This window comes from Mustela nigripes, chromosome 4 (assembly GCF_022355385.1).
Source record: "Mustela nigripes isolate SB6536 chromosome 4, MUSNIG.SB6536, whole genome shotgun sequence".
Lineage (NCBI taxonomy): Eukaryota > Metazoa > Chordata > Mammalia > Carnivora > Mustelidae > Mustela > Mustela nigripes.
Genome location: NC_081560.1, coordinates 157,488,999 through 157,500,626, shown reverse-complemented (window position 1 = coordinate 157,500,626; position 11,628 = coordinate 157,488,999). Strand labels below are relative to the sequence as shown.

The 11,628-nt window shown below is 36.7% G+C and overlaps 1 protein-coding gene across 1 annotated transcript in view; it reads right to left on the bottom strand.

Moving 5' to 3' along the window:
• Positions 1-611: 611 nt before the first annotated feature.
• Positions 612-11,628, bottom strand: part of BTAF1 (B-TFIID TATA-box binding protein associated factor 1) — a 98,465-nt gene continuing 87,448 nt past the window's right edge. Inside the window, exons 34-38 of the mRNA XM_059398128.1 lie at positions 11,240-11,392; positions 5,432-5,643; positions 4,080-4,239; positions 3,543-3,713; positions 612-2,058 (exon numbers count right to left, since the gene is read on the bottom strand). Of these exons, the coding sequence (XP_059254111.1) occupies positions 1,915-2,058; positions 3,543-3,713; positions 4,080-4,239; positions 5,432-5,643; positions 11,240-11,392 (840 nt within the window). The 3' untranslated portion in view covers positions 612-1,914. The remainder of the gene's footprint in view (positions 2,059-3,542; positions 3,714-4,079; positions 4,240-5,431; positions 5,644-11,239; positions 11,393-11,628) is intronic.

Sequence of the window (11,628 nt, the reverse complement as noted above, 5' to 3'; positions counted from 1 at the left end):
TTATGAGGTATGTTAATTAGCTGGCTTATGTTAAGGGCAAATAAAGATTTAACTCAGGTATACCCATTCAGCTATTCAGTGATATTACGATGGATGTTCTAGATAAGAGTTTCCTTTTGGTCTTCTACAATCTGAATATATATACTAAACGGTGAAGAAGGGACGCCTGGGTGGCTCAGTTGGTTAAGCAGCTGCCTTCGGCTCAGGTCATCATCCTGGCTTCATGGGATCGAGTCCCACATCGAGCTCCTTGCTCCGCGGGGAGCCTGCTTCTCCCTCTGACTCTGCCTGCCACTCTGTCTGCCTGTGCTTGCTCTTGCTCTCTCTCTGACAAATAAATAAATAAAATCTTAAAAAATAAAAAAAAAGAATTAAACGGTGAAGAAATAACTTAGTAAAAAAAAAAAAAAAAGGTGTTAAGCTTCTTTAGAACCCTTATATCTGAATAATTTTAGGCTTTTGCTTTTTCTAGTGGTATTTCCTACAAATAACACACAGTTGCATATGTTTTACAGTTTCAATCTTACTTTTTATTCTCTGTGGAATGCTAGGTTTAATGTTACAGTATGGTTGTCAAAGCTACTGAAATGTGACAAATGTCCATGTCTAAATGCTGCAGAACAGTATAACTTTAATGATTTTAAACAAAAAAGTTGTTACTTTACAGCTGAGGTCTGATGGTTTTTAAACCGATGCCTATGTGTATGGCCAGCCACAAACCCTGGGGATGTTTATTACCTGTACATGTATATACAAATATATCCCATACATAAATATGCACACAGGCATGTATTAATTTCTGTGTGAAATTTATAAAATTATATACATACACATACATGCATATCTATATACATATACCCACCCTCACCATTGAGCTCACTTTTCTAACACTAATCAGCTTCATGCCCAATTATTATTGCTGCCCAGTATAACTACATGATTTTAGTGCCAATACCAAGCACCCTACAGGATGCAGGATAGGTATGTCTGTGCATATAGATATGTGTATTTATGTATGTTGTGTATATAAGGGAATTATTTCTCCCTTTTATGCTTCAGTCATGCATTACTACAATAAACAGTCTTTTCACCATAGGTTTTAGAATTCTAAACAGTGTAAAATCTACTTCTGGAAAACTGTATATGTTCATAGTTACAAAAAATATATTATATATATATGATTGAAACCTATTGAGTACATATGTTCTCTGAATCTGGCTATATCCTAGCCATTAGATAAATTAAAAAAACACCCTATTAATAGGATGTTATGATAGCCTTAAATAGACCATTACCTGTATTTAGAATAGTTGATATATTTTAAAAGTTGACAAAATGATGTTAAAGATTTGAAAAACACTATGCATCTGCATTAAATATATAAAGGTTTCCACCAAGGGCCAGGTTCAATTCATTGTCTAAGATTTTCATGTTCCAAGAGTGACCAATATCAGTCATTATTCTTAAAATTATGGCTCATTAAGGCTTTTATACAAAAAAAGCCCTATTTTTAATCATTTATAAAAACAAGTTCTATTTAAAAGAAAAAATGTACATGAACACTAAAGTACTCATGGATATTATCCTGTACAAAGTGACTATGTAAAGATAAGAGGCTCGTTCCCAGTAAGAACACCTCATGGTAGCACATGTAAACCTGGTTTGGTTCCTCTGCTCTGCAGCTATTCAGCATGTAAAATTTAAACCATTTCACATTAACATTTAAATTTAATACAGTGCAAATATTTGAGAATAACTTGTTCCCCCCAGTGAAACAAGAACCAGCGTTATGCTGAATATTCTTCAGATCTATTTACACATTGAGCTAAAAGTTCACCATAAACTTTGAAATTTGCTGAATATCAGCAGAAATGTAACTGAACTAGCAGCAATTGCATTTACAATATTTGATAGTTACTTGAGAGAATGCATAAAATTTTCCAGGCTGTACTCTGAATCATATTGCTCTTGATCCCAAAGATCACTCAGGTTTTCAAGAATTGATTTCATACTTGCTTTTCCGGAAGTAGAGGAGTCAGCTTTTTCTGCTTTGCCATCCTTAAGAAAAATTGGCAGAAAGACAAAATGAAAGATTATGAACTTCAGAAATAATATTCTACTTTAAAATATCATACTTGTTTCTAACACTGCACTCATTCAACAGGTAAACACTTCAAGCAATGCATAAATCTGTGATCTCATAACCTAATTCTATTTTCCCAGTCCTAACAGTTTTATCATTTTAACCTGTTTATTTAGGAAGAATTTTAAGAACATTACAAAGAACTCATTGTGTATGTACATATATTAGATATATAAATCAGCTTTTCTCCCAAGCCATTTGAGAGTTAAGTTGTAGATGTTATGTCTTTTTATCCCTAGACAGGAATCAGCCAGTATTCTTGAGAACGAGGATGTTCTCTTACATAATCATAGTATAATGCTCATTTATACTTAATATATTTATAATTTTTATTTATAATTATTTTATAAACAAATTTATTTTAATTAAACTTAATACTGCTATGTAGTCCATATTCAAATTTTGTCAATGTCACAATAAGGCCCTTTACAGCAATGGCTTTTGCTTCCTTGAAGTATCTCCTGAGCATAGTTCTGCTTCTTAAAAGTCACCCATAAGAATATTCTTTCAAAGAGAATAAAAGCTATTTAAAAACAGGAATCCAGGTTTCTTTGATCCTTCTTTTTTATAGATTACATGTATCTTATTCAACTTTACTTACATGATGTGACTGAAGAACCTCCCGCACTGGGCCATCTCTTGGGGCCTTACTTACCAATTACTGTTTAAAACGCAGCACCCAGCACCAGACACAATATTCTAAATGTGGACTTAACACACACACACAATACAATGGAACTACTCTCTCTCATATTTGGACATTATAATTCTTTACAGCTCATTTAATTATCTAAGGCCATTTCTCACCATAATTTATACTAAGTGTGCAGTGGATTTTTCTGAACCTATGCAGGACTTTAAATCCAACCCTACTGGTTTTACATTATTACACCAATATTTCTAAGATGTTGTATCCTTTGATTATGGACTGTTATCTGATGTTTTAGTTCCATCATCCAAAATAATGATAATGGCTTCTATTTGAGAATTTATACTAGGTACCTTTTCTAAGCACTTACATATTCTATTTCACTTTATCTTTACAACCATGTAGTGATACCAGCATTTTTATCCTCCCACGGGCACAGAAGTCTCTGAGCAGACAAGTTAATTTGCCAAAGGTCATCAATTAATAGGAGGCAGGGCAAGAAACACAGACCCACATCTAGCTGACTCCAGTGATAGCTGTCTTTTAGTAGGAAAGGGCTAAGAAACCTCGAGGCAGGACACTAAAGAGAGAAATCGAAGAGTTTTATCTGGATATCAAAAATCCCTCAGAGGGTTGTCTCAATAATACTAAAGTGAATGCCTTTTGCTGCTTACCTTAATACTTTCACTAAGCAGTCCTGGGAAGTCCCTGAACACATTAAAGATATAGCAAATTGTATAAGTTCTTTACCTTATCAAGAGTAAACAGATCAAGAAGTTGATCTGTCCCCATACTCTGCAAACTAGAATTCTCTTGGCTGATAACAGTATTTGCTATGTTCATCTTGAATTTCTGCAAACCCATTATTTTCTCTTCCAATGTTCCTCTGGTTATCAATCGGTACACGTTAACCACACGTTTCTGAATGACAAAAAGAAGCAAACAACTGTAGCACAAATAAACTGATAAGCTTTGAGGTTCACCAAGTCAGGGGGCTTGCATACTTGAACCTAATTAGGATTGGATTTTCTTTATTTAACAGGCTTCATGAGCTTAAAATTTTATCATTTTGCAGAGAATTAAGTATTAGGAAAGGACAGTGTCCAAGTTTCCTTAGCCCAAGTACCTTATTTAATACATGAGGAGGTGCTGCCACAGATTGGGTGATTTGCCTAAGGTTACAACACTTAGCTTCTGAGAATAAACTTAAACCAAGGCTTCCTGGCTTTTTTGGGTGAGTATTTTTCCCAGGGTACAAGTTAACACCTGTGAGTGATGACTTTTTACCTGCCCAATGCGATGGGCCCGGTCCATGGCTTGTAGATCACGCATAGGATTCCAGTCGTGTTCCACAAATACTACAGTGTCAGCGCCTGTTAAGTTAAGCCCCAGGCCGCCAACATGAGTTGTAAGTAAAAGAACATCTATGGATGGATCATTGTTAAACCTGAAAGTATAGATATTAAAAAAAAAAATTAGTATATTTCTAAGGTTTCAGTAACAAACTGGGCCTTTAACATGTAGATACAGAAGAGTTGGGGGGAAAGGTTAGCTCAGTCAGGAAAATCAGAGGATGAGGGGGTTACTACTATTATGCTAATCCTAGAAGATACTGATAAAAGTTCTGACATCTAAGAGCTTCTAGGAAAAAGAAAAACTAACATTATTACCAAGCTACCATTTATTCCATTTTCACCATGAATCAAACGATGGGATTTTGTACTTTGTGTGCATTATGTTGTTATAATAGCTCTATTAGGATATTATCATTGTCCTTATAGATATTACCATTTTTGATAAATAAGCCCAACAGAACATGTCTAGAGTCAGGAGTCAAACCTGGGTTTTTCTACCTGCAAAGCCTCTTTGTGGGTCTCTAAAACTTGTGCCTAATAATCTCTTAGAGATGCTTATAAAAAATGCTCACTCTTATGGTCAGCAGGTCTGGGACAAAACCTAGGAATCTGCATTTAAAAAACCAATGCCTGGGATGCCTGGGTGCCTCAGTCGGTTAAGCTGCTGTCTTTGGCTCGGGTCATGATCCCGGGGTCCTGGGATTGAATTCCACATCAGGCTCATTGCTCGGCAGGGAACCTGCTTCTTTTTCCGCCTCTGTTTATGTGCTCTCTCTCTCTGACAAATAAGTAAAATCTTAAAAGAAACCCCTACTTTTAGAAAACCCCTAAGGTTTCTCAAGTAGAGAATGCAGAGAACCCTTAAACACTGCACTCACCAATTCTGCCTTCTACCTGGGCCAGCTTCCAATTTGTTCTCAGCAGAGACACAGGGATGTCAGAGATCTTAGCTAAGCCACTTGTTTGTGTCCTCCTACCCTAACCTCCCAAAAAAGATAAGGAGGAAAGTCATTGTCTCTATCTTCTGTTGATGCCTTAAATTTCTTCCATGCCCTTCAGAGTACCTTCCTAAAATTGCCATGCTTTTTCTTTTCTTTTTTAACTAAAACTATCAATTCTATTTTTGGAGTTCTATATTTTAAAATGGGTTTAGTTGGGCTGAATCATACCGTAACAAAACACATGTGTAGATATTTAGCCAACAAAAATGTTTCATGAGGCAAACTTCTATGTAAATAACAACTGACTATAACTTGCTTTCTAAGAGTTTTAGAAGCCACTTACCGTGAAACAATGGAATGCCTCTGACCAGGAGGTATGCTGCCATCTAATCTCAGGTAAGTGACAGAGGGTAAGTGAGGTTTGAGAAGATCATGTTCCACTATATCAAGCATGCTTTTAAGCTGACAGAAGATCAGTATCCTGTGCTGGGCCACAACAGACTCTGTGCCACTCTCTGAAGTGCTGCCATTTCCCAAACCACAGTCCAACAGCAACTTGAAAAACAGAATCAGCTGTTACACAGGTGTCCAATAAAGGAGGCAACCAATCTTACTGTGACAAATACTTCTTGTGGTAAGAAAAGGCTAATAAGCTCATCTGTCACCTGGGAAGCAGACTGGCACTCTGGGTTGTAATCTGTTAGCCTGCAGCCTCTGGAACTAGTTTGTGAGGTGTTCAGGCTTAGAATTTCCTCATCACCTCTTCAGGAGGTTCTCTGATAGGCCCCTCTCCCCTTTCCTGAGTTACCTGAGGCTCAGTAGAATCTCAATAAATGTTTATTGAAAATGAAGACCTCCAGGCAAATGGTTCATGAAAAGTTATAAAAGAACAGAGTGGGGGTGCCTGGCTGGCTCAGTTGGTAGAGTACATGACTCCTGATCTCAGGGTCATGAGTTCAAGCTCCATGTTGGGTATGGAGCCTACTTAATTTAAAAAAAAAAAAGAAAGAAATGATAGAACAGTATGAAGAAAACATAACGTAGCAGCTAAATCTGGCAGAAATCAAAATTACAGAAAAGAGAACCAAAAGCATCTAGTGAGATCTGGATTCCTGAGCTTACTACAATATAGTTAGTGACCAGTATCTTTAACAGCAAGAACCATGCTGCTATAGATCTTTTGTATTTCCTGCTACATATGGTTTAGTGCCTGGCATATAGCAGGTATGACAAATGAAAAAATATCCAAGTAAGTGAACAAAATCCAAGAAAATCATGTGTATATCTGTTTGGGAAACTAAAGTACCCAGTATTTACTCTACTTCATTCCTAGGACCTTAAGATAGTAAATTCTGCCCAAAACGTAAGACCTCAATGCAGGAGGCTTTCTCCTTTCTACTCTATAAAGTTACTCAGAAAACCAAAAGCTCAGCTGGACAAGATAACCAAAAGGGCAACCAGGTAAACTCCAAATTCAGTGTAAAACTTACTGTGCAGAAAAAAGTTAACACAGCAGACCTGAAATGCTTTTCTTAGAAAGTCCAGCTTGCAAGGTCTGTCCTTGGCTGAAACAAGTCTTGAAATTTGGTTTTTGAGTCTTTCTATTGTTCCCTACCTTATAAGGATGGCCTACTGTGCTTAAACTGTTGTACAAACAATATGATTATGCTGAGACTGGCTTGCTTTCTGGGAGCCTAGAGTTTTGGTATATACTAGGCAGAGAGAATCTACATGATCGGAGCCAATAAAAACTTTGGGCATTGAGTCTCTAATTAGCCCACCTGTTAAGTAATATTTCACATGTACTGTCATAATTTGATGCTGGGGGAAAAACAAATGTTCTCTCTCTTCTACCTTAATAGCCCTTAAATTGTAAATTTTTGCCCTAAGCTTTCCCTCCCTCCTTGATATAAAGTACATAGTCTACTACATACTACACCAAGGAACTCCTCCAGGTGGAATAAGGAAAACTGATGAATGTAATTATCTCTATCCCATGCCTCTAAATCTGCAATCATATTACGATCTTTGTTTTTAAAAATCTGGGGTGTTTTAAAAGACTATAACTAGGCGGTATCCAGTATAAAGAATGTGATACCAATGGGAAATTCTACATGGCTTCTTTGTATAAAAGAGGAGCTCTAGATAGTAATTTATCAGAATGTCTGCCATGCACATTCAATTATCTTAGGCAACAATATCAAACCCTACAGATAACCATTCATATTAAGAACATCCATCTAAGACTTCATATTTACCATACAATCTTCCTGATACCTTCTTTCAGTGTAGCACTATCTTACTGGATATATGGACATATCATTTGACTAAATATTCTTGTCTGGCAGCAGAACTGATATTCTGGTTTTCCCAATAATGTCTTATAACCTGAGTTTGCTCTGAGAGGCTTGATGAAATCCAAGTATTCTGCAAAATCTAGTTTGCAGCCTTAAAGAGCTGATTACTAGACTCTAGGAAAATGGTTACCAAGGCCCCCTGATAGGAATGTAGGAGAGGCCAGATGCCTTCCTAGAAAGCAATTTAATCTTGCCCTAACTTCGGTACAGCTAATTAACCCAGGTTTTTCAAACTGTTCCTCATTTATGGCCCAGAACCATAAATGATACTCAAAATTTGGTGTGATAGATATAAAAGACAGTGAAACTGTGATGCCCTCATTTTGGCCATTATATTATTATTAATCCTGCCCAAGATCACATGAGCTTTACTTACCAGTAACTAATTCATACAACAAGTTTATAGTGAACCTACCATCAAATCAAATGCAACTTCACACTATATGAAATGTTTGCCAAGTCTGACAGAATCTGTAAGTTTTTTAAAACTGACTTTGCTTATTTCCATTAAATTTCACCTATAGTTTCAGTTTATCCTTCCAGTATCCTGAAATTTTAAAATTCTGGCAATATTAGATAATTCTGGCACTATTACTTGCTTATAAACATGTTTCTGTATTTCTAGTGCCAGATTTATTTTATTTTTTATTTATTTGACAGAGATCACAAGCAGGCAGAAGGGCAGGCAGAGAGAGAGGGAGGAGGAGGCAGGCTCCCCACTGAGCAGAGAGCCTGATGCGGGGCTCAATCCCAGAATCCCGGGATCATGACCTGAGCCGAAGGCAGAGGCTTTAACCCACTGAGCCACCCAGGCATCCCTTAGTGCCAGATTTTTAAAAAGTAAATATGACTTCTCCCCTAATTCAGAGAATAGACATATTTTAGATGAAAGCAAACAAGAAAGCAAGCTAGTTCTCTATCCCCTAAGGCAGAAACTTTGCTCTAAATGGCTGAAAAGAACTGGGAAAATAGAAAAGTCAGGTTCTAGAAAAGCCCTCCATAAGTATGGCCAGAAATAATATGTAAGCTGCAGAGTTCCTAAGCATCTTAATTCCAGACACTTCAGAATGACAAGAATCATTTTAAAGTGAGAGATCAGAATGCTGTCCAGACCCTTCTCACTCTTAAGAGCATTTTCAGTATCTTAATCTCTGTCACTTTACTCACCAAAAAAAAAAAAAGAGAGAGAGAGAGAGAGAGATCAGTTTAAGTAATAACTGCAGGGGAAAAAAATAATGTGCAAAAGGATAAACTAAAAATAATTTCAAGCCTATAATTAAAGTGTAGATGAAATTCAACATTTTTTTGAAATCTAATTAGCGGATCCCTTGACTAAGTATATCTTAGAGCTTCATCTAATATATCAGCTATGTTGGGGATCTGGATGGCTCAGTTAAGCATCTGCCTTCAGCTCAGATCATGATCCCAGGGTACAGGGATCAAGTCTCATGTTGGGGTCCCTACTCAGTGGGCAGTCTGCTCCCCACTCGTGATCTCTCTCTCAAATAAATAAAATCTTTAAAAAATGTATCAGCTATGTTAAGAAATTTGTGAACACTTCATATACAAATTTAGTTTAGTCAAATAAAACTATTCCATATATAAACCACCTAAACACAAAAGTCATTCTTCCTTTTTATGGAAAATGCATCCTTTTATATTTATATTTAATAATATAAGGATACATGCCTGGATGTCATATGTCATTATTTAACATTTTCTATATTAACCAATGTGAAATAAAAAATCTTTCATTAGTTATTTTCAATGAAATTTAGGCCAGAATGACTACAGAAAGAACAATTACTAAATTACTAAAGTCCAGATTTTATAGTAAGCTCTTAATTTCTTTTTTTAAAGATTTATTTGACAGAGAGAGACACAGCAAGAGATGGAACACAAGCAGAGGGAGTGGGAGAGGGAGAAGCAGGCTTCCCGCCAAGAAGAGAGCCCGATGCGGGGCGCTCAATCCCAGTACCCTGGGATCATGACCCGAGCTGAAGGCAGCTGCCTAACCAACTGAGCCATCTAGGTACCCCTAAGCTCTTAAATTTTTTTTTTTTAAAGACTGTATTTATTTATTTGACAGAGATCACAAGTAGGCAGAGAGGCAGGCAGAAAGAGAGAGGGGAAAGCAGGCTTCCTGCTGAAAGCCTGATGCGGGGCTTAATCGCAGGATCCTGAAATCATGACCTGAGCTGAAGGCAGAGGCTTAACCCACTGAGCCACCCAGACGCCCCCTTAAGCTCTTAATTTTTAAGACAATGTAGAACTAAATGTATTAGCCTTAACATTTTCGTGCTTGAAATTGGTTCTTTTAAAAAGTTTAACCTTTTGGGGGTGCCTGGGTGGCTCAGTGGGTTAAAGCCTCTGCCTTGGTCATGATCCCAGGGTCCTGGGATCTAGCCCTGAGTTGGGCTCTCTGCTTAGCGGGAGTCTGCTTCCTCCTCTCTTTCTGCCTGCCCCTCTGCCTACTTGTGATCTCTATCAAATAAATAAGTAAAAAAAAAAAAAGTTTAACCTTTTGAAATCTTAGAATTTTCAAAAATTCTGTTTCTGAAAGCTATATACCCAGAAAGCAACATGAGCAAACTGGCAGAGTAGGCAGCTCCTGATAAAACTCAGAGCTCCACACTGATGCACATTACAATCAAACCATTCAGAGAAAGTCCTGAAAGCAGCAAGAAAAGGTGAATTCGTCATGTAAAAGGGATCTCAATACTTCTCATCAGAAACCATGGAAGACATTATTGAAGAAAGTGAAAGGATAATCTACAGAATGGGAGAACATATTTGCAAAACCATGTATCTGATAAGGGTTTAATATCTAGAATATAAAAGAACTCTTAAAACTCAAGACAGACTATACAATTTAAAAATGGTCCAAGAACTTAAAAGGCATTTTCAACAATGAGATAGCACTTCATACCTACTGGGATGGCTACAATAAATAAAAGAGTGTTGGCTAGGATATGGAGAAAATGGAACACTAACATATTTGCTGATGGGAATGTAAATAGTACAACCACCGTGGAAAAATCTGAGAGGCCCTGAAAAAGTTAAACATAGAATTTCTCTATGATCCAGCAAATCCATTCCTGGTCTACATCCAAAAGAACTGAAAAGAGAGGCTGTTTAAACAGATACTTATTAGCCCATGTTCATTGCAGTATCGTTCACAATAGCCAAAAGGTGGAAACTACCCAAGTGTCCATCAACATATGACCAGATAAATAAAATGTGATATATAAATAATAATGGAATATTATTCAGCCACAAAAATGAAGTACTGATACATCTACAAACACAAATAAACCTTGAAAAATGAAGCGAAATAAGCCAGTCACAAAAGTGCAAGTATTTATAGTAACGTATTTAGTGCAAGTATTTACTAAAGTATATTTAGCGCAAGTATTTAGGTAAATTCATACAGATATCGAGTGGACTAAAGGGCACCAGGGGTTGGAGGAAAGGAGAACAGGAAGTTATTATTGCTTAATGGGTACCCAGTATCTGTTTAGGTGATAGCAAAATTTTGGAAATAGTGGCAATAGCTGCCCAACATTGTAAATGTAATTAATGACATAGAATTGTACACTTAAACATGGTTAAAATGGCATATCTTATACTGTATCTATTTGCCCTTTAAAAAAAGCTAAACCAGACAGAAATGGTACAAATTAAAAAATAAAAGAAATGGTAAACACATCAGTAATCTTTTGGAAAATCAAATTTACACAGTGTTACAATCAAGAATATGTAACACACATCTAACACTCATGAGACCTACTTACCTGTTTCAAAGCTGAGAGTTTAGGGGCATGTTGGATGTCATGAAGAGAAGAATTCTGAACTGCCAGTTTTTCAGTAGTACTTTTGAACTCTGGATGTTGAGGTGTTAAGACTAATGCTGGATGATTGCACAGTTTACGTAAGTACTGTAATGCCTTCAAGGGGGGAAAAAGTATATACAAGTCCATACATGCCACAAATGTCATGTCTCGGTATCTTTTCCTATTCTATTCCATCCATAGAATGCCCTTTTTCCTATTCTTGCTACTCCTACTCATTCTACAAAAATTAATTCAAATGTCTCATCTGGGATGCCCTCATCAGTGCTTCTTGTGCAGTATATGAGAGCATTTATAGCTTGTATAAATTTTACAGTTTACATCTGTCTCCC